We start from the raw sequence: 22,567 nt of genomic DNA, 5'->3' as shown, positions 1-22,567 counted from the left end.
AAAGTTGAATTCAATATATGTGCTGTGTCTACTTCTCCACCATCCAATTATTCTATATAAACATACATATACTAAACCATTAATCAAACCCAAGGACCATCTTCCATCACCACTAAACCGCTTCCATCATCGACCAATGGCCACCACCTCCAAGACAACCTCCATCGCCACCCATCTACTCTGCTTTAGCTCGAGACCATCACCACACCACCATCGAAACTACGCTGCTGCCTTCCTTTTTATGTTTCTGTTTTTGACCAATGATACCGACAACCATCACCAGGTCACCTCTATAGATATACGTACATACACGCGAATATAATATCTATCATCACCATCGAAATCTCATCATCTTCTATTACTTTTAATTATTTCCATTAGTCTTCTTCTTTCTGGATATCCATCGGTTCAAACACAAAAGCACAACAACACTATCATCGTTCATTCCTGCTACGGTTCACTTTTGTCGTGTAAAACCCATGTATGAGCTACTGTTTTAGTTTTGGTTGCTAACTAAACAACCACCTGCATAATATTCTGTTTACGAACCAAAACCACCACACCAACACCATTAAACCACCACCATCATCGATCCTTCCTCCTACTCGTCCATTCTGCGGTCCAATCAAGATCAAGAACCCTATCGAATCTGCTGCAATTTAATTGTTGTTTTAGGTTACTGTTTTCATTCGTAAAAACACTCAAGGACATCCCATTAATTGACCAGATCACCTGCTTGAATGTCTGTTTTATTTCTGTCCGACAACACCACTCAATTCACCATCATCGAAAACCTTTTTGTTGTTGTTGTTCGTTTTCTTATTCGATGGTAAACTATTATTACTAATTGGGTGACAAGATGATACGTGATGTTAATGATGAAGCTCCATAGCAAAGATGATGATATCATACGATAATAAGGATGGTGATGTACATGATCATGTTATGCTTATGATTAAGATATTGATGAACGATTCCCTTTTGGTTCCCAATATTTTTTTCTGCCGACATTCAACCTCCAAAATAGCCGACCAGTGGATTGATTGGACGATATATATTTTTTTATTTATTCTGGACTTTCAATTTGGGCTTATTAAAATGCATGTTGGGCCGAGAATTCTATTGGGCTTCGGATTTTATGTTGGGTCGTGTCCCTAGTTAAGTAATGGGCCAAGATTTTCGCTGGTTAGACTGCAGTCGGGTTAAATAAATTAAAGGTCTTGATATAATCTGAAAAGTTGTGACATAGGAGTGGTCTTGGAGTGTTTGAGAGGGAGCGGGAGGTTGCGGGTTCGAGCCATGTCTGAGGCATTTTGTTTTTGGGAAAAGCTTTTGAGGTTCGTGAATCCGAGGCCAACCCTGCATTGTTCAGTTGTTCAATGTCGTCATATGTATTTTTACTACAAAATACAGTATAGTGAGTTCATTTGCTCCCTTTTACTCTTTACATTTTTGGGACTGAGAATACATGCGCTATTTTTACAACTGCTTTATTAAATGCTTTTGAAATATATTTTTGAACTGCGAATACATGAAATGCTTTTATAAATGTTTGACGAGATAGACACAAGCAAAACATTCATCGAATGAATTATTATGCAGACGGAAGTTCTGTGGATTATTATTGAATTATGTGGACATGATAATTGCCACCAATTGATGTGAATATTTTTCCCCTGATTATTATTGCTTGGTAACCTAAGAATTAGAATCGGGTATGACCCTAATTCACGCGAATCCTAAAGGTAGCTACCGGGTTTAACACCCCCACCCAGAATGTTCACTAGACGGAAGGGATAGTGGGCTTGGTGTTTAGTACTTCGAGGTTTATATATTATACAGACGAGATGTTCTGTTTTGGGGATATTATTGATGCGCATTATATGTTAAGGTCGGTTACCAAGCCAAGAAATGAATGAAAAGTGAATGTTATGTATCTAGAGAATGATTTTATACACAGGTTATGTGTATGATATTTTGTACACGAGATATGTGTACGGTTACTAAGATTTATGAAAATGGTTTAGTACACGAGATATGTGTACTGTATTTAAATCTTGTGGTCTATCAAAATGATGAATTTTATTGTTTACGATAAACTTATGAACTCACCAACCTTTTGGTTAACACTTTAAAGCATGTTTATTCTCAGGTATGAAAGAAATCTTTCGCTGTGCATTTGCTCATTTTAGAGATATTACTTGGAGTCATTTCATGACATATTTCAAAAGACGTTGCATTCGAGTCGTTGAGTTCATCAAGATTATTATTAAGTCAATTATAGTGGGATATATATTATGAAATGGTATGCATGCCGTCAACTTTCAATGTAATAAAAGTTTGTCTTTTAAAAACGAATGCAATATTTGTAAAATGTATCATATAGAGGTCAAGTACCTCGCGATGTAACCAAATGTAATGTATTCGTCTAGATGGATTAGGACGGGTCGTTATTACATGTACGCAGATACCGCACGCATAGTTAAACACTGCGAGTCTTGCCAAATTCATGCACCTATCAGCAGAGCACCTACGGATCCAATGATTCCAGTCTCCTCACCATGGCCATTCTGCAAATGGACTATTGACATAGTCGGACCATTTCCAAAAGGCCGAGGTAATATAACCATTTATTTTCTACCATATACTACTTACATCAGTATCTTACGCATACTCTGCATACGCAGGAAACATCAAGTTTTTTATTGTTGCAATTGATTATTTCACAAAGTGGGTAAAAGCAAGACCGCTGGCAACAATTTCAGGGAAAAGAGTGCGAAATTTTGTATGGGAAGACATTGTATGTCGATTCGGTATACCGAACGAAATTGTTAGCGATAATGGAACGCAGTTTGTGGGGGATCCTTTTCGCAGTTGGTGCGCGGAGCTTAATATTAAGCAAACTTTCACATCCGTGGCGCATCCGCAAGCGAATGGCCAGTGTGAAGTCACTAACCGGGATATAGTAGCTGGAATTAAGGCTAGATTAGGCCACGGCCGCATCGGTTGGGTGGACGAATTACCAAAGGTATTATGGGCGCATAGAACAACACCCCAAAGCAAGCACTGATGAAACTCCGTTCAGTTTGGTCTATGGATCAGAAGCTGTTGTACCCGCAGAGATTGGGGTACCAACGTGTAGCGACCCCGACAAATCGTCAAGTGACGGCGTCGGCTACGTGGGTCCCATTACCTGATTATAAGTCTTTTAGATAACTTTTGACCAAAATATGTCGCCTTCAATTCAAAATAAAGATTGTTTCAAAGCTTACAAGAATTGTTCAACCAATAGTTAAGTTACAACGTTATAATACGAATGAAATCTAGGCGACACGGTTTAAAGTAAAGTCAAAAGACGCTCCATGAAATGCACGTATACTCGACATCCAATGCAAGTATCAAATAATGAGCGGAAGCATATATCACCTAAGTTCAAGGACCTGAGAAAAACATAGAGAATCTGTCAACGAAAACGTTGGTGAAATCATAGGTTTAAATAAGTAAAAGAGTAAAAGCAAGCTGAACCACAAGAGTTGCAATATTGATAAAGTCATAGTACATTCTAAAAGTTAATATTCACGAGCACCCAATTATCAAAGCTTAACGTTCCGTCCGTTGAATACCCCATCAATTAGTGCTAGAACAACACTGTTCCCGAAAATATATTTCATTCGTAAACGGTAGCGAACCGTTTGAATGAGGGTTTGTCAAACCCATATGGCCATATAACATAAGTTCTCGCTTACACCATCTGATGTAACTAATGATAATCGGATTGAGGATTTTCGTTCTAAACTCGTATGTAGAATGTTTGTTTTCCCGTTCTTGTGTTCACTTAGTTCAAAAGAATCGTTTATGTTTTCTCATCCCAAAAGTAAGTTCAAAAGAGTAAAAAGTGGGACTATGATCTCACCTTTGATTGCAAGAGTGTAAAAGTACTTCAACAAGTAAACGTGCAAAGAACAATGCTAGTCTCGACCTAAACAAATAGGTTGTATCAATAACGATAGTCACGAAGGGTCAAAGTTGTTCAATTAGTCCTATGGCTCAATACGACTCGATTAATATAGCATGTGAAGCAATTTGTCAAGTTTCATGCAAGATACAAGTATAAAAGCATGTTAGGAAGATTGCATAATCAATTGGTTAAGTTTGACAAAAAGTCAAACTTGGTCGGGTCAAAGTCAACGAAAAAGTCAACGCGTTCGGGTCGGGTCTCGGACAAATTTTCTGAAGTTTTTAATCATATATAAGCATGTTAAAACAAGTTACACGTAAATTGGAGGTCTAGAATGTCCTAAACATTTTATGTCAAAAGGCCTCGCAAACAGCCCACTTTAGTGAAATGGGACGGCGTCCCAATTAGGCTAGACGGCGTCCCATTTTAAAGAGCAAGACGGCGTCTTGGTAGCCTAGACGGCGTCTAGGTTTTAAGGGCAGGACGGCGTCCTGATTCCTGGGACGGCGTCTAGGCATGATTTCAGGCCCTGCTTGCTGAACTCCTAAGTACACGAATCAAAACTCAAACCCACACAATTTACAAACCGCAAACATTCAAGGCATGTATTTTATATCACCGGAAAGGTATTTTGACAAGGAACATAACTATGCACTTATTATCAATTAAACTTTCACATACAACAACCAAAAACCGCATTTAGTGACCCTCATTCAATACACACAAGTCATAAATGCCATTTAATGATTCGGCAACCAAATTACATGAACAATATGCCGTTTCGAAGGTAATTAAGCATACAACACAACCTAACACTTACCATTAACATTTCATGTCATTTAATGCATCAAAAATTCATTCTTAGTTCATGAAACCCTAACCAAAAATCACCAAATTTCATAATCAAGTTTAAGGGGTTTCTTTGATCAATCTTTACATCCAAATGAAGCTAGTAACACTAGGAACAAGATTAAAACATGAACTCATAACATCAAACAACATATAAACACTTAAAACTCAAGATTAAACATGTTAACTTTCCATATGAACTAGTTACTTCAAAATATCAAAAAGGAGCATACAAAACACATAAACAAACTAGACTTGAGCCATAGACACTAATTAACAAACTTATAACTTTAAAAATCTCAAGAACACAAAGATTAGTGATTTTAGAAAGTTACCCAAAATTGATGAAATCGGTATGGAACCGAAGAGGAGATCACGAGGAGTTCAAATATGCAATTTGTTTTGATTGAATCCTTCTTGAACGAATTTAGATGATGATTGAAGGTTTGAGGGTTTGAGAGGAAAAGGTGAAGTATTATTTTGGGGAGGTGATAGAATGAATGGAGAGGAAAGAGTTGACTAGTTGACCTAGTCATCTCTTTCTCCATTTGGCAACTTTAGTCCCTCAACTTAGGAAACGGGTACGGGAATTACCTAAACGAGATAATTCAAACGCGTATTAACGAGATGTGTTATAAACATATAACGGAACTTAAATAGTTAAACGGAAAAGTAAATGGAAAAAGGCGGGATGTTACATTACCTACACCTTAAAAGAAATTTCGTCCCGAAATTTAAGTAGGCGTAGTAGTCGTTGTTTCTTCCTCGAGATCTTGCGTTTCCGAATTCACGAATAGATGAGGATACTTCCTTTGTATTTGATCTTGTCTTTCCCAAGTAAACTCGGGTCCCCTTTTGGCGTTCCAACGGACTTTAACAATCGGGATTCGGCTTTGTTTCAATGTCTTGACGGAGGTGTCCACAATTTCAACCGGTTCCTCCACGAAATGAAGTTTGTCATCAATGGTGAGCTCCTCGAGAGGGATGACGATATCGGGTTCGGCAAGACACTTTTTCAAGTTGGATACATGGAAAGTAGGATGAACGGAGCTCAATTGAGGCGGAAGATCTAAACGATAAGCAACGGTTCCAATACGCTCCAAGATTTCGAAAGGACCAATATACCGCGGATTTAGCTTCCCGCGTTTCCCAAAACGGATTACACCCTTCCAAGGTGCGACTTTTAACATTACTCGGTCACCGGCTTGAAATTCAAGATCGTTGCGTCGTTTGTCGGTATAGCTCTTTTGACGACTTCGGGCCGTCCTAAGCCTATCTCGAATTTGAATGATTTTCTCGGTGGTTTCGTGAATGAGTTCGGGTCCGGTAATTTGCACGTCGCCTACCTCGGCCCAACAAAGAGGTGAACGACATTTGCGGCCATATAGCGCTTCAAAAGGTGCGGCTTTAATACTCGCGTGATAACTATTGTTGTAAGAGAACTCGGCGAGAGGTAAGTGCTTGTCCCAAGCTTTTCCGAAATCAACCACGCAAGCTCGCAACATGTCCTCTAAGGTTTGAATTGTACGTTCGCTTTGCCCATCGGTTTGAGGATGATATGCGGTGCTCATGTCTAAACGCGTTCCCAACGCTTCTTGCAATGTACGCCAAAATCTAGAAACGAAACGGCCATCTCGGTCGGAGATAATCGATAAAGGTACACCGTGTCGGGCTACGATCTCCTTAATGTAAAGTTGTGCAAGTTTCTCCATTTTGTCCGTTTCTTTCATGGCAAGGAAGTGCGCGGATTTGGTGAGACGGTCAACAATAACCCAAATGGTATCATAACCGCCCGTCGTTTTTGGTAGCTTGGTGATAAAATCCATCGTTATCCTTTCCCACTTCCATTGCGGAATCTCGGGTTGTTGAAGTAGTCCGGACGGTCTTTGGTGTTCGGCTTTGACTTTGGAACATGTCAAACACTTGGAAACATAAGTAGCTACGTCCCTTTTGATGTTCGGCCACCAATATAGTTGTTTAAGGTCGTGGTACATCTTATTGGCACCGGGGTGAATCGAGTATCGTGACTTATGGGCTTCATCTAAAATAAGGCTTCGTAGATCCCCATAACTAGGCACCCAAATTCTTCCGGCGAAATATCGGAGTCCGGTTTCTTTAACTTCGAATCGAGAGGTGAGGACGTTCAAGTGTTCGAGAGAGATGTTTTCATCCTTGAGAGCCTCATCTTGGGCTACCCGAATTTGGCTATTAAGGTTGGTGTGAATGGTGATGTTTAAAGCTCGGACACGGAGAGGCACCGCTCTTTCTTTTCGACTTAAGGCATCGGCTACTACATTTGCCTTCCCGGGATGGTAACGAAGCTCGCAATCGTAATCGTTTAAGGTTTCAATCCACCTTCGTTGTCTCATGTTTAGTTGCTTTTGATCGAAAATGTGTTGAAGGCTTTTGTGATCGGTGAAGATAGTACTCTTGGTTCCATAAAGATAGTGTCTCCACATTTTAAGTGCAAAGACAACGGCTCCGAGTTCGAGATCATGTGTCGTATAGTTTCGTTCATGAATTTTGAGTTGTCGAGAAGCATAAGCAATGACTTTCGTTCGTTGCATCAATACACACCCAAAACCATGTTTTGAGGCATCGCAATATACAACAAAGTCATCATTGCCTTCGGGAAGTGACAAGATAGGAGCGGTGGTTAGCTTCGTTTTCAAGATTTGGAATGCGGATTCATGTTCGGTCGCCCAAATGAATTTCTTTCCCTTGTGAGTCAATGCGGTTAGAGGACGTGCAACCAAAGAGAAATTTTCGATGAATCTACGATAGTACCCGGCGAGACCCAAAAATTGACGAATGTGAGTAGGGGTAGTAGGAGTCTCCCATTTGCTAATGGCTTCGATTTTTGTTGGATCGACTTTAATACCTTGGTCACTTACAACATGACCAAGAAATTGAACTTCCTTTAACCAAAATTCACACTTGGAGAATTTGGCATAGAGTTGTTCTTGTCTTAAAAGTTCGAGCACAAGTCGGAGATGTTGTTCGTGCTCTTCTTCATTTTTAGAATAAATCAATATGTCATCGATGAACACGATAACGAATTTATCGAGATACGGTTTGCACACGCGGTTCATAAGATCCATGAACACCGCCGGTGCGTTAGTGAGACCAAATGGCATGACAAGGAATTCATAACTACCATAACGAGTTCGGAAAGCGGTTTTGGAGACATCTTCCCCCTTAACCCTCAATTGATGATAACTCGAGCGGAGATCGATTTTTGAATATACACAAGACCCTTGTAGTTGATCAAAGAGGTCATCGATGCGAGGAAGAGGATATCGGTTCTTAACCGTCAATTTATTTAGTTCACGATAATCAATGCACATTCGTAGGGATCCGTCTTTCTTTTTAACAAACAAAATCGGAGCGCCCCAAGGTGAATGGCTAGGTTGGATAAAACCACGATCAAGTAGTTCTTGGATTTGACTTTGCAATTCTTGCATTTCGGATGGGGCGAGTCTATATGGTGCACGTGCTACGGGTGCGGCTCCCGGAATAAGATCGATTTGGAATTCGACCGGTCGATGAGGCGGAAGACCCGGCAATTCGTCGGGAAATACATCGGAATAGTCACTAACAATTGGCACATCATCGATGTGCTTCTCATCGGACTCGACTTTCTTAACGTGAGCAAGGATCGCAAAACAACCCTTACGGAGCAGTTTTCTAACTTTGAGGCACGAAACGAGGTTGAGTCTGGTGCAACTCTTATCGCCATAGACAATCAATGGTTCACCATTCTCGATAGGAATTCGGATTGCGTGAAGGTCGCAAAGAATGTGAGATTTATTTTTGACCATCCAATTCATACCGATTATTACATCAAAACTCCCTAATTCTATGGGTATCAAGTCAATTTCAAATTCCTTACCCAAAATGTTCAAAGTACACCCCCGGTAATAAGTGTCGGCACTTAAGAGTTTTCCGTCGGCCACTTCGATGGAATAAGTAGTATCTAAAGGGTGTGGTGGAGTGCAAAGGGTAGGAGCCAAAGTCTTAGACACAAAACATTTATCGGCACCCGAATCGAATAAGCAGGTAACATAAGAGTTGTTGAGAAGAAACGTACCCGTGACTAGTTCATTGTCATCTCGGGCTTCCTCGGTATTGATGTTAAAGGCTCGACCTCGGTTGTTGGGGTTGGCTTTCTTTTTCGGGCATTCGTTCTTATAATGGCCCGTTTGGCCACATTCGTAACAAGTGACCGTTTTTGGAGGATTGGGCCCCTTTCGAGCAACGGGGGCGACGCTTGTGCAATTGTTGGCCCTATGACCAACACCTTGGCAACGGTGACAAACTAGCTTGTTACATTCACCGTGATGATGCTTGTGGCATTTGTTGCAAAAAGGTAAGTTTCCGACATAACCCTTCTTGCCGTCGTTGTTGAAAGGCTTTTTGGTGAAGGTGTTGTTGTTGTAGTTGGTTGATGGAGTGGCTTCCCATTTCCTTTTGTTGCCACCCGACTTGTCCTCGGCCTTAGGAGCCGGTACTACGATTTCGTCAATCGTTTCAATTAGTTGGCGAGCCATGTTCATAGCGGCTTGATGAGTAGTGGGTTTGGATGACATCACCCCTTGTTTGATGCTTTTTGGAAGACCGAGCATGTAGAGCTCAATCCTTTGAGATTCGGGGTTAACAAGATTAGGACACATCAAGGACAGTTCGGCGAAGCGTTGATTATAAGCTTTAAGATCGTTTCCGACCGCTTTCAAAGCTCTTAGTTCTTCCTCAAGCTTTCGGGTTTCTTCGCGCGGAAAATATTCAACAATCATCTTTTCCTTTAGATCGGCCCAAGAGAGGGCATGAGCTTCATCGGTACCCACCGATTGAACATAGGTGTTCCACCAAGTGAGAGCAACACCGGAGAACGTGTGGGTGGAGTATTTGACCTTGTCTTGATCCCGACAACCGCTTATGCTAAAGACGGCCTCGGTTTGTTCAAACCAACGAGTAAGCACAACCGGTCCACCGGTTCCATCATAAGTGTGAGGTTTGCACCCCATGAAAGCTTTGTAGGAGCATCCCTCGTTTGAGTTACCGGCCCCATTGTTGTTGTTGTTGTTGTGGTTGTTGTTATTGTTATTGTTGTTGGAAGAGTGACCGGCCATGGCCGCATCTACGGCGGTAGCTATCATCCGTTCGAGAGCTTGTTCTGGAGTTTCGTTGCGGCGTACACGACGAGGAGCCATTGTTCCTTCAAAACAAAAGAATACCGTTGGTTAGTATTCTAAATAATACTAACCGTGATATGGAATAAAGATAGAGAGAAAATTATCCTTGACCCGCCTTAAATTCTTTATGTCATAATGTCGAAACGTCCATGTGAATCACCGTAATATAATCCCGGAAATTATATTACCCTGATTCTCATGTGCATTTAACATTACTTCATAAAGTCAAGGTGGCGCATCAACAAAATTTATCAACGTAAGATCAAGATCGAATACGAGTTAGATATGATAGAAGAGTTCGAGTATAAATGCACAATTAGTCAAATAATTCCTACTTCAGTCTATATGCCGGTTGTAGTCTAGATTCACCTATGTACCCTATGACTCGGGATGGACACAAATGAACTCTAAATCCCTACAACCAAGGCTCTGATACCACTTGTAGCGACCCCGACAAATCGTCAAGTGACGGCGTCGGCTACGTGGGTCCCATTACCTGATTATAAGTCTTTTAGATAACTTTTGACCAAAATATGTCGCCTTCAATTCAAAATAAAGATTGTTTCAAAGCTTACAAGAATTGTTCAACCAATAGTTAAGTTACAACGTTATAATACGAATGAAATCTAGGCGACACGGTTTAAAGTAAAGTCAAAAGACGCTCCATGAAATGCACGTATACTCGACATCCAATGCAAGTGTCAAATAATGAGCGGAAGCATATATCACCTAAGTTCAAGGACCTGAGAAAAACATAGAGAATCTGTCAACGAAAACGTTGGTGAAATCATAGGTTTAAATAAGTAAAAGAGTAAAAGCAAGCTGAACCACAAGAGTTGCAATATTGATAAAGTCATAGTACATTCTAAAAGTTAATATTCACGAGCACCCAATTATCAAAGCTTAACGTTCCGTCCGTTGAATACCCCATCAATTAGTGCTAGAACAACACTGTTCCCGAAAATATATTTCATTCGTAAACGGTAGCGAACCGTTTGAATGAGGGTTTGTCAAACCCATATGGCCATATAACATAAGTTCTCGCTTACACCATCTGATGTAACTAATGATAATCGGATTGAGGATTTTCGTTCTAAACTCGTATGTAGAATGTTTGTTTTCCCGTTCTTGTGTTCACTTAGTTCAAAAGAATCGTTTATGTTTTCTCATCCCAAAAGTAAGTTCAAAAGAGTAAAAAGTGGGACTATGATCTCACCTTTGATTGCAAGAGTGTAAAAGTACTTCAACAAGTAAACGTGCAAAGAACAATGCTAGTCTCGACCTAAACAAATAGGTTGTATCAATAACGATAGTCACGAAGGGTCAAAGTTGTTCAATTAGTCCTATGGCTCAATACGACTCGATTAATATAGCATGTGAAGCAATTTGTCAAGTTTCATGCAAGATACAAGTATAAAAGCATGTTAGGAAGATTGCATAATCAATTGGTTAAGTTTGACAAAAAGTCAAACTTGGTCGGGTCAAAGTCAACGAAAAAGTCAACGCGTTCGGGTCGGGTCTCGGACAAATTTTCTGAAGTTTTTAATCATATATAAGCATGTTAAAACAAGTTACACGTAAATTGGAGGTCTAGAATGTCCTAAACATTTTATGTCAAAAGGCCTCGCAAACAGCCCACTTTAGTGAAATGGGACGGCGTCCCAATTAGGCTAGACGGCGTCCCATTTTAAAGAGCAAGACGGCGTCTTGGTAGCCTAGACGGCGTCTAGGTTTTAAGGGCAGGACGGCGTCCTGATTCCTGGGACGGCGTCTAGGCATGATTTCAGGCCCTGCTTGCTGAACTCCTAAGTACACGAATCAAAACTCAAACCCACACAATTTACAAACCGCAAACATTCAAGGCATGTATTTTATATCACCGGAAAGGTATTTTGACAAGGAACATAACTATGCACTTATTATCAATTAAACTTTCACATACAACAACCAAAAACCGCATTTAGTGACCCTCATTCAATACACACAAGTCATAAATGCCATTTAATGATTCGGCAACCAAATTACATGAACAATATGCCGTTTCGAAGGTAATTAAGCATACAACACAACCTAACACTTACCATTAACATTTCATGTCATTTAATGCATCAAAAATTCATTCTTAGTTCATGAAACCCTAACCAAAAATCACCAAATTTCATAATCAAGTTTAAGGGGTTTCTTTGATCAATCTTTACATCCAAATGAAGCTAGTAACACTAGGAACAAGATTAAAACATGAACTCATAACATCAAACAACATATAAACACTTAAAACTCAATATTAAACATGTTAACTTTCCATATGAACTAGTTACTTCAAAATATCAAAAACGAGCATACAAAACACATAAACAAACTAGACTTGAGCCATAGACACTAATTAACAAACTTATAACTTTAAAAATCTCAAGAACACAAAGATTAGTGATTTTAGAAAGTTACCCAAAATTGATGAAATCGGTATGGAACCGAAGAGGAGATCACGAGGAGTTCAAATATGCAATTTGTTTTGATTGAATCCTTCTTGAACGAATTTAGATGATGATTGAAGGTTTGAGGGTTTGAGAGGAAAAGGTGAAGTATTATTTTGGGGAGGTGATAGAATGAATGGAGAGGAAAGAGTTGACTAGTTGACCTAGTCATCTCTTTCTCCATTTGGCAACTTTAGTCCCTCAACTTAGGAAACGGGTACGGGAATTACCTAAACGAGATAATTCAAACGCGTATTAACGAGATGTGTTATAAACATATAACGGAACTTAAATAGTTAAACGGAAAAGTAAATGGAAAAAGGCGGGATGTTACACAACGTTCCGTGTACAAAATTTCAATGAACAAAACAACTCGGAAGCTTTGCGAGAGAATCTTAATTTGCTGGAAGAACGCAGACTCTCTGCGACGGTTAACGAAGCTAATAATAAACAGAAAATCGCAAAGTACTATAATCAGCGTGTGCGTTCGCGCTCTTATAAGTTCGGGGACTTAGTTTGGTGTCAAAATGATGCGAGTCATGCGGAAGATACTGGAAAGTTGGGCCCCCGTTGGGAAGGTCCATACAAGGTAGTGGGAACAAGCAACACCGGGGCATACCATCTCGCAACATTATATGAGAAACCTGTGAAACGCACTTGGCACGCGACATTGTTAAAAAAATGTTACATGTAGCTGGTTGGACCTGATCAATCCAAATATTTTAGCACATTATTTTTTTCCTAAGTAATTTCTGTCCGTTTGGATGTGTCGCGGTTGTAAACATGATTAATGCCAATTAAAATATTTACTCGCGCATACTCTTTTTGTATTTATCTTTCTTTTTTGTATGTGGTCCCTGCCTACTTAAGGGGTGTCCTCTAGCCACCGTGCGGCAGAAGCCTGTCTGGTTACAAGGCTAGACACTAACGGCAGGTGAAGGGAATTGGTTTTCCCCTAACCAAGCGCCACGCAGACTAGATGGCTGCCAAGTTGACTTAAAAATACAAGCATTGGTTTGCTTGTGCGTATTTACTCTCGCATTGGTTTGCTCGAGGAACTCTAAAGTATAAAAGCATTGGTTTGTTTTTAGTTGCGTTGCTTGCCATACAGCTAAAGTGCACCTCTAGCACATGACAAAGCAAGAACGCAGTAGCTTTTGAGTCTAAATCACTAAGGGTGAAATCGTTGAAATATTGGTTTATTTTACGAAGTACCCGCGTGTGCGCGGGAGTTTTGGTTAACTTACGCGCATAGGCATGCGGTATAAATTTTGTTTTGATTCGCGATATACAAACAATATAACAAAGATGCATGCAAAAGATACACATATAATATAGAAGTTTAGCAAATGTACCATTACGATCATACGCCTGCCCAACACGGGACTTAGGGCTCAAAAATAATAATTACAATTGCCTGCCTAAGCATAGGACTTACGGCACAAATGGTTAAGTGTTCAAATTAAAATTCTTCCTTGAGGAAGCCATCAAGCGGCATGTTCGGATCCGCAGCAAAATCGTTTATTAAGGGGATTGGGATGGACTGGATGGCCTGCTCAGCTTCTAGGAGCGCCTCAGTTGTACCCTCTTTCAAATATTTCCGAGCAATGCCAGGGTACAGAGGCGTGCGGTCGCAGCCTTTGATCACCTCAAGCATCACCTTGTTGCGGTCATGCTCCTTCACCGCATCAGCATAAGCATTGAACTTTTTGGTTACGGGTCCCGAGTCCATCACCTTTTGCGCAATGGTGGGAAGGGAGGTGCGAAGCTTCGACAAGTCCGCCTCTGCCAGCTCGCGGCAGGTTACCGCGTCATCCTTCTCCCGGCGCACCTTTTCAAGTTCTAACCGCACACGTTCGGTCTCTCTTTTCGCCTGATCCACCGCCCCCACTAGCTCGCGGTTTTTCTTCCTCTCCTCAATCAACGCGGTTTTTGTCTCCACCGCAGTCGCCTCTACCGCTTTGAGCGCCTCTTCCGCGGCATCCCTGTCTTTCTTCACCTGATCAACACCTGCCTGCAGCAATCCCAGCTCTGTTTCTTTCCGCACGGCCACTTGGTACAAATTGGTGGCACGGCGTACTTGATCCGCAAACATTCCAAAGAACACAAGGCCATTTTGGACAAAAGGCGTTGTACGCTTGGTGGAAGGTTAGCGCGGCCAGTTGATCGCGGAACTCAGCCGGGAAAATCTGTTACAGAAAAGCGGACTGCTCTGCAGTATTTTCGACGGAGGACTGGGTGAGCTGCGCCAGATTCGCCAATCGGAAGCTACCGTGTGGTGGGGTTGGTGTGGAATCGGAGTCAAGATGTATCGCCTTGTCCCTGGACGTGGCGGTAGCTTCAAGGTCCGAATTTGCCTGCGGCAGCGTCTGATGCGTCTCCTCAATATGCTCTGCGAAATAGTGATTCGTTAGCACACAGAAGCTACCTTTTGCGTTACTAACCTAAACAAAGCAAGAGACTCTTACCAGTAATGGGGGGAGGCAGATCCGCAGACGCTTGCTCTACGGGGACAAAGTTGTCATTCAGCATGTCCTCCCTTTATTTTGGAGTCAGCTTCTTCTTCTTTTGGGTAGTTTGAGGGGTTTCGGTTGTTTTACGCTTGTTGGCTGAGGTCGCGGGTGCGGACACCTCGTTTTCGCCGGTTCTCTCTTGCTCCAGCGGCTCATTAACCTTTTGTTTGCGGAAAGAGATACCTGCAATCTCCTCGGCAGTGAGCACTTTCTTCATCTTCATCTCTGCAAACATATGCGCATAGTTAGAACATATAAGTATGTAGCAGCTGTTATATATTCACATGCATTTATACTATTCATAGCCTTGCCATTCGGCGAGATTATGGCTGGGCGCATGTTCTCCCATGGCCAGTGCGCGGATTTCTTTCCTAACCGCAGCATAACATTCCCATACGACCGGTGAACAAGCTGTGCGTTAGCGCACTCCGCTAACAGTTTCGTTTCCTCATCATCCAGGACGGAGGTCTTGTTTACGTCCTTTGCCACGCTTTCGCACCAGATTAGCGTTTGCGGAAAGCTGGCTCCAACAACTGATTGGTCAATAAAGAAGAAAGTTTCTTTCCAATGACCCGCATTCGATTTGGGGGTTTTTGTGAAGTTTTGCCGGGCGAAGAAGGTAAACCAGGACTTATGGTGGGTAGCTAGGCGGTATAGATGGCAGAACACCATCACTAGTGGTACCTTGTTTAGCGCGTCGCACCACATCTCAAATAGCACTATTTTCCCTATGGCGTATGAGTGTAATTGCCCTAACCCTACGTGGAAATGATCTAGTACGCCTAGAAAGAAGTCTGAGGGTGGAACCCTAAAATTTCCATTTTTAAACGCATGCTCGTATATCGCTACCTTCTTCTCCGGTGGTTTGTGAGCACGTTGGTTAGAAAGGGGTGGCACCGGATTATACTGTGCTAACGGCGGGTATTGTTTAACTAAAGAATCTATATGTTTATGCTCTATTACCGATACTACGCTATCTACATAAGTCTCATTTGCCTTAGTCATTTTCTAAGAGTGATCGGAGAATTACTAGCCTTTTGTAGTTGGCCGGAATATATGAGATTTGATCGGAATTGATTTTGCAGCGTATCGGAGAAGCTTGAGGCAGAAAAATAGAAATGAGGATGAATTGGGTCTATTATAGTGAGGAATGGGTGTAGTGGGGTGAAACGGTTTCATCGTGGCCGTACACGTGTAACGCAACTGACGGTCGACGTTTTCTGCACGCGCGTGAGCTTCAGTTTGTTGTACCCAATGTTGAGCGCGTGGCCCACATGCGCCTGCTCACTGTCACTTTATGTCTTGTCAGCCGAATGGGCTTCTGCGACAGTGACAGGCATTTAATGTCCTCGAGACGCACGCGAAAAATTTAATGCTGGCCGTTTTCTTGTTTCTTTCTAATTTTTCGCTTAATAGTTTGATATCATGTGGCTCGCGTCACATAACATCAAACTGGGGGGACATAATGATACCGCAACCCGCATGCGCATTATACGTATGCGGGTAATCACTAGCGTGCGTACGCATGTAATTTATATGCGGTATGCGGCATGCGAAAGCGTGTTGAATGCCTTTGTTCTCGGTATGGCGGTTACTTGACCATCAAGCCTAATATCTTTTCTATAATTACAACCGAGATTTGGGGGAGTTTGTTATGGAAAGGATTATCATAATCTTGGACGGTTCTAGAATTAGGGTTTGCCTATATATACTAACCGTAATTATTATTCCAGGATCATCACACTTTACGTAGGCTTACAATACGTATTCATTATCATCATTCATCAAAGGTTAACAGGTTAATCACTCTCGACGGTTTCCTACAGCCTTATTTGGGCCTTCGATCGACGACCGTCATCGAAGGTGGACTTAATCACCTAGCCACCCGCCGACATCATCATGTCGGCCATGGTTATTCACGGTAGCCGGACCGGAGAGCTAAGTTCTAAGATCATTAAACCTCTTTTAAACGTATTGAACATGCATATTAATCTCTTGGAAAATATATGCATGATCAAACATATTTTTGTTCTCGTAAAGACCCTTTAATTTTTCGGTAATTTCATCAAGCATAGAACGCATCTTACGACCATACTTAAAGTTATGAGGAGTGAAATTAGTACAAGAAGTTGGAATTATCTTTTTCAAAACCTTACCGGTGCTTGTGCTGCCACGTGATTCATCATTCAACTTTCTTCGCAAAGTTTCGGTAGCCATATCATCGAGTACATCTTGGATGTCATAAGCTAGACGATGAAGATCTAGAAGCCACACTTTAACAGCTTCATTTGTTATATGCTTTTCACTTGCATCAACAAGCACAGCTTCAATATATGTCCACTTTTCCTTTAAGTTTTCTAGCTGAGATGCGATTCCTTCGGATCCAGTCAGCTTCATAAGGTCACCAGATAGTAGTTTTTCAATCAGCACAGTGACAGCAGAAGACACAAAGATTTCGGCCATTTGAAAAATGCAACTGATCAAAATCAAAAGATGAATGAAAAGAGTAGACTTTTTGGATAGAATTGCAGATGAAGTAAAACGAAGAAGACCCAGAGTCCAAAAGTTGGTGTAGAATTTTAGCGTGGAGGATATTAAATGGATAATATAGAGAGGTTAGGTGCCAAAACTCGCTACAAGTATATATAATGATAACTTCGTCAACTACAGTTGGCATTATGATATCTTAATTAAGGCATAAAATGGTTGCCTATCATTTTCAACGTAAATTGGCAACATTTGAGTTTTTGACATTTATTTTATAATTCTTTTTAATTTATTAATTATGTTATATCATATACTAAGTTTTGAGCTCGTGCGTTGCACGGCTGCTCAAAAACTATTTGAAATTACTTGTATAAACATAAGATTTTATAGTCCGTAAGGCAAGGAAACATTATAGATTATGAATATCATCTTACATGATATTTATCATGTATTTCATGTTTGTATGATTATGCAATTACGTATGTAAACGGACCAATAGTCGGTTATAATGCATATCAAAGACACATTAAGGTCCAATATATATATATACATATATATATATATATATATATATATATATATATATATATATATATATATATATATAAACCAGAAAATAGATGACAATAACACTTGAACAGTTGTACACAACAACATAGGACTTGGATTATAGAACTAGAAGTCACCCCAAAAATCTAAAATAATAGTGTCATGCCGTGTATAACTTAAGGACCAACGGAGCAAAAAAGTCGATTTTGAAGCCAATGCAAAAAATAATGAAAAAAACGAATGGATAACAAAGAAAATATAGTCAAAACAGTGAAATCAAGTTATGATCAGTGCATAGAACACATTGACTAATAAGAATGTAATCCAGATGGGAAATGAAGTTAAACTCAGCTGCTCGCAATTCATAACACAACTTCAGCACGAGGTATTAATCTAAATGTAAACAATACACAAAACAGATCAACTCTTATATCTACAACACTATCATCCTTTGCGATACAAAAATTCTGATCCTTATTTAGTACTATAACTTCATAAACCTATCTTCATCTACCTCTTGCATAACAGAACAAGTATGGGAGCTAGTGGTCTGTTTAACATTTGGAGCTTGCAACATATCCAGTCATTCACCGGCAATCTTGAAGCAAAAGCTTCCACCGTCTCATACTCTTCCCTATTCATGCCAATCAAACATTCATCAAAATTGGGTCTTGACCCAAACCCAACACAAACCAACCCAATTGGGTTTGACCCATTTGGACCCGTTAAAAAAACGAACCCATTTGAGTTCGACCCAAACACAACCGACCTGACCCAATTGCCAATGAAAAAGTATATAGAAATAAAGATATATAATAAAGATTTGATCAGTCGGTGTGGGGCTGCCAGAGGGTCGGTTTTACCTTTTTTATAATAAAGTTTAATTAAAGATTAAATAATCTAATATTATATCAAACTGAGAAAAGTAGGATTACATTCCACCAGGATGGCCCACATAAACCAGGATGCTGATAAGACCTCCAGATGCTACAATTCTGCTTGCAGCCTCCATAGCAAATCGGGTTGTTACTGATTTAGTAATTACCGTTTTGTCACCACCCGGTAGATAGCCCAAATTGAATGCAACTAGCCTTTACACATAGTAGAAAATCACAAGCAGTTTAAACACATAAATCCACAACAATAATTGAGGCAAAATGTACTTAAATTGCAACCAAGTTTCACTTTCTTTTACCAATTAATGATACTGGTAATAAATAAATAAAAAAATATCTATACCAACTAATGTATCTATGAAGCAACTTAATACAGATTAACACAAAAAGGTAAAAACTTGGTTGCATAAGTCAATTTACAGTAATTTTAGTCTATACCTCACTGTGACACCTTTTGGGACGACTTCTTCCATTTTGCTATGACACGTTGCAAAAAGCTTCACCATTTTTTTCTGTAAACAAGTAAACTTATAAACAGACTTTAGTTCAAATTTGTTAGTCATGTAATCCATCCAATAAAGGGCACCTTATCGGGATCATGTAATCCATCCAATAAAGACCTGGTTTTGTGTAATGCGGTTTCTTGAATATCAATTGAATAAACACGCCCACTACATGATTCATCAGCCACCATATTCAACATTGCTAACGTATCATAACCATTTCCACATGTAGCATCCACAACTGCATCCCCTTTCTGGAGTACGTGTTTCCAGATTCTATATTCAAACACGTACACAACAACAAAATTGTAAAAATTGTTTGATCAGGAAACAACAATAAAGTTAACATGGAAACACCAATAAAGTTAACAAAAACACGATAAAAATCAGCAGGCAACCAACACATAAAAAAAAGTGAGAAAATGACCGGTTGCATAAAATGTGTCAGTGTCACAACAGGTGGACGGGTCAGGTTGGTTTAACCCAAACAATTTCTGTCAAAAAAAATATATATATATATATGTAAAAAGTGTGCAAAACTTATTAAAAAAATAAAAAATTATAATGCTAAAAGAGTCAACTCACCAGCCACTATCGATAAGCTTATGTAATAAGCTGAAGAAAGATAATGCCCTGTCAATATTTTCATGTCCTAAATCGTCATTTTGTTCCGTATACTCTGACCACTCAACACACCTTATAAAAAGAGGCTTAAACATGTTCTCGATAAATTTCCATATAACTTCTATCCAGGTCTCTTACGTTGGTAGATGACATCTAAAAAAGGCTCGATTAATTGTGTTTCTGAATTTGGTAATGGAGGTTTTGACTTTGATTCAGGCCAAGCACATTTTAAGATTTTACTAAGTTTAGATTACACTACCACTACGGTGTAAAAACAACCATTTTTCTCATCTTTGCTTTGCTTTTCGTTGCTGATGATTTAATTGGATATACGTAGTCAGGTTAAAAGGAAGAAACTTTTGGGAAATTGGGCATGAGTCAGGCCCCATATTCTCATAAGATAGAAAATGGAGGCAATTGCTAATGTTGAGAGATAAAGTCAGGCCCCATATTTTTTCATAAGATAGACTATGGTCAAAAGACCTCCTTATGGTTTGATAAGTGGAGTAATGTTGGGCCATTAGCCAATTTTGTGACAAAAAGTGACAGATATGCCTGCCAAATTTGGGCTGACATGAAACCAATGTTTGTCTGCAAAGGATTGAAAAATGATTTGCAGTGGATTGTCAACAAATTGTCCATGTACCCATACACAAAACATATGGAGTGTGTTGAATATATTGGCTAATGCTGCAGTTGTGTTATTAAATGAATTGGAAGGAATAAAGGATAGTTTATGAAGATACATAAGTCTGTGCGTGAGGTGAGCAAAGCAGTATAGGATTTTATTGGAATTAAATTGACAAGCCTAAAGGTCAAAAAGTCAAAGAATGTTCTTATGTAAGCTTTTATAACACAAATTGACTCAATTAGAGCTTATTAAGTGTCACCAATGAAGGAATTATACAGTATCCTTGTGAATACCTAAACTACAGAAATCTTGATTCTTGATTACTATAAATTTGAAGGGTAACAGGGTGCACATGTACAAGAAACCAATAAAACTAACAATTAGTTTAACTATGAATATGACCCATAATAGAAATAGTAAAACCCAAATGAAATTATTAAAAAAGATTGATGCTTTAAATAAAAGAAGCCATAAAAATGATTATTTTGAGAAGCAATAAAAGTACCTACGAGTGAGCAACTTCTGTGGCCTTCTTCTTTCCGAAAATATAGTCCATCATCACAGACTCTACACCTAAACAATATTTTTGCATCAAATTAATACATTTGAACACAAATTGAAAATTTAAACAATTATCATATATTATTGTGTCATTATTTATATGAACAAATACCAGATAAAGGGGACTCAAGATTGTGTTTGGATGATTTAGAGTGAAAAACAAGATCTTTATGGTTACAAGAAGGTGAGGAAATAAAAAGGGGCTGATGCAACGACAAAATCTTAGAACATAATCGCGTCTTAAATTTGTGGTTGAACTTCAACGTGCCCAAAACTGGATAACCTCGTAACATCATCATCTTCTTTTCTTTTTCTTTTTTTATTTGTTTTTCTATTTCTATTTGGCGGTGGATTTTGCTTCTAGGGAACCTTTCGAAGAAGGGAGATAATTCTCACACACTATACACCGAATTATCTATTTTACCCTTAATTATACTTTTAATAACAATATAAGTTTAATTCTCTAGGGACATAACTGTGATTTTAGAAGACAAAAGTGTACATGAATAAAAGGTGGTGTGTGAGAATCACCTCCCTTTGGAAAAGGGTATTTTGATCCAAAACTAAATACTTAATACCAGTTAAACCACCCCCAACCCAGCATGTATTTACGGCGTCAGTCCCTGTTGGCATCAACTGACGGAAACTAACGGCCGTTAATGCGGCGTCAGATTCCGTTAGTTTGGGACGTTAGTTGCCCACCCGACGGGAAAAAAAACGTCAGATCGACGTGTACGCGTGTGATTGGCTGGTTTCTGACGTCGTGGGTCCCACTCCAACGGGAAAAGATTTACCATGATGGATGCTTGACGTGTTTTGTGTAACAAATCAAAGTGGTATGTTCGGGGTCGGGTGGACATGTTTCTTTGGATGCCAATGAGGATGTGAATAACATTCCTCTTTCTCAACAAAACGATCTTTTTGAAGACGATCCTTTTCCGAGACCTATGGGCCGTGAAAAGGCCAAAAAAAGGCACGATCAAACTATTCTAGCTAGTCAAGTCGATCGACACGTTCATCATAAACGGATGAAGCTTTGGAAGTTATTTCAAAGGCTAAGGCGGAACGAATTAAAGGTGTCAAATGCGCAAAAAAAAACAAGAGGCACTCCGTACAGCTTTTGCAGGTGCTAGTGTTTTGTCCCTCAATGTCGATGACATAAAGGACCCGGGTCACAAAGATTATATCAAAAAGCTTCAAAAATTGTACCTTGATCAGTTCTCGCATTTGGTTGACGCACCCGACAAATCATCTGAAGACGACGACAACTAGTAGTTTGATTATATGTTTTTTAATTTTTAGTAATTTTAGTTTTTAAGTCTACTATGTA

General features: G+C 39.8%; 1 protein-coding gene and 1 pseudogene across 1 annotated transcript; both read right to left on the bottom strand.

Moving 5' to 3' along the window:
* LOC139848458 (putative disease resistance RPP13-like protein 1) overlaps positions 1-17,449 on the bottom strand; it is a 55,868-nt pseudogene extending 38,419 nt beyond the window's left edge.
* Positions 17,450-18,247: 798 nt separating this feature from the next.
* LOC139846761 (tRNA (mnm(5)s(2)U34)-methyltransferase, chloroplastic-like) lies at positions 18,248-21,545 on the bottom strand. Its single transcript, XM_071836271.1, has 6 exons — positions 21,350-21,545; positions 21,186-21,249; positions 19,505-19,697; positions 19,357-19,430; positions 18,958-19,113; positions 18,248-18,656 (listed from the first exon to the last, which is right to left on the bottom strand). The coding sequence occupies exons 1-6, from the start codon at positions 21,534-21,536 to the stop codon at positions 18,533-18,535; spliced, it is 798 nt and encodes a 265-aa protein (XP_071692372.1). The 5' UTR covers positions 21,537-21,545; the 3' UTR covers positions 18,248-18,532.
* Positions 21,546-22,567: the final 1,022 nt, after the last annotated feature.

This window comes from Rutidosis leptorrhynchoides, chromosome 5 (genome assembly GCF_046630445.1).
Source record: "Rutidosis leptorrhynchoides isolate AG116_Rl617_1_P2 chromosome 5, CSIRO_AGI_Rlap_v1, whole genome shotgun sequence".
NCBI classification, from domain to species: domain Eukaryota; kingdom Viridiplantae; phylum Streptophyta; class Magnoliopsida; order Asterales; family Asteraceae; genus Rutidosis; species Rutidosis leptorrhynchoides.
This window is presented reverse-complemented; position numbering and strand designations above follow the sequence as displayed.

Bases quoted from the DNA above. Each gene is read 5' to 3' on its own strand.
- LOC139846761 (XM_071836271.1), bottom strand. From the start codon at position 21,536: ATGATGATGTTACGAGGTTATCCAGTTTTGGGCACGTTGAAGTTCAAC. The intron at 19,431-19,504 runs GTGCCCTTTATT...ACTTGTTTACAG, and splicing joins GATTACATGATCCCGATAAG to AAAAAAATGGTGAAGCTTTT. The intron at 19,114-19,356 runs GTATAGACTAAA...CTATGTGTAAAG, and splicing joins CCAAAAGGTGTCACAGTGAG to GCTAGTTGCATTCAATTTGG.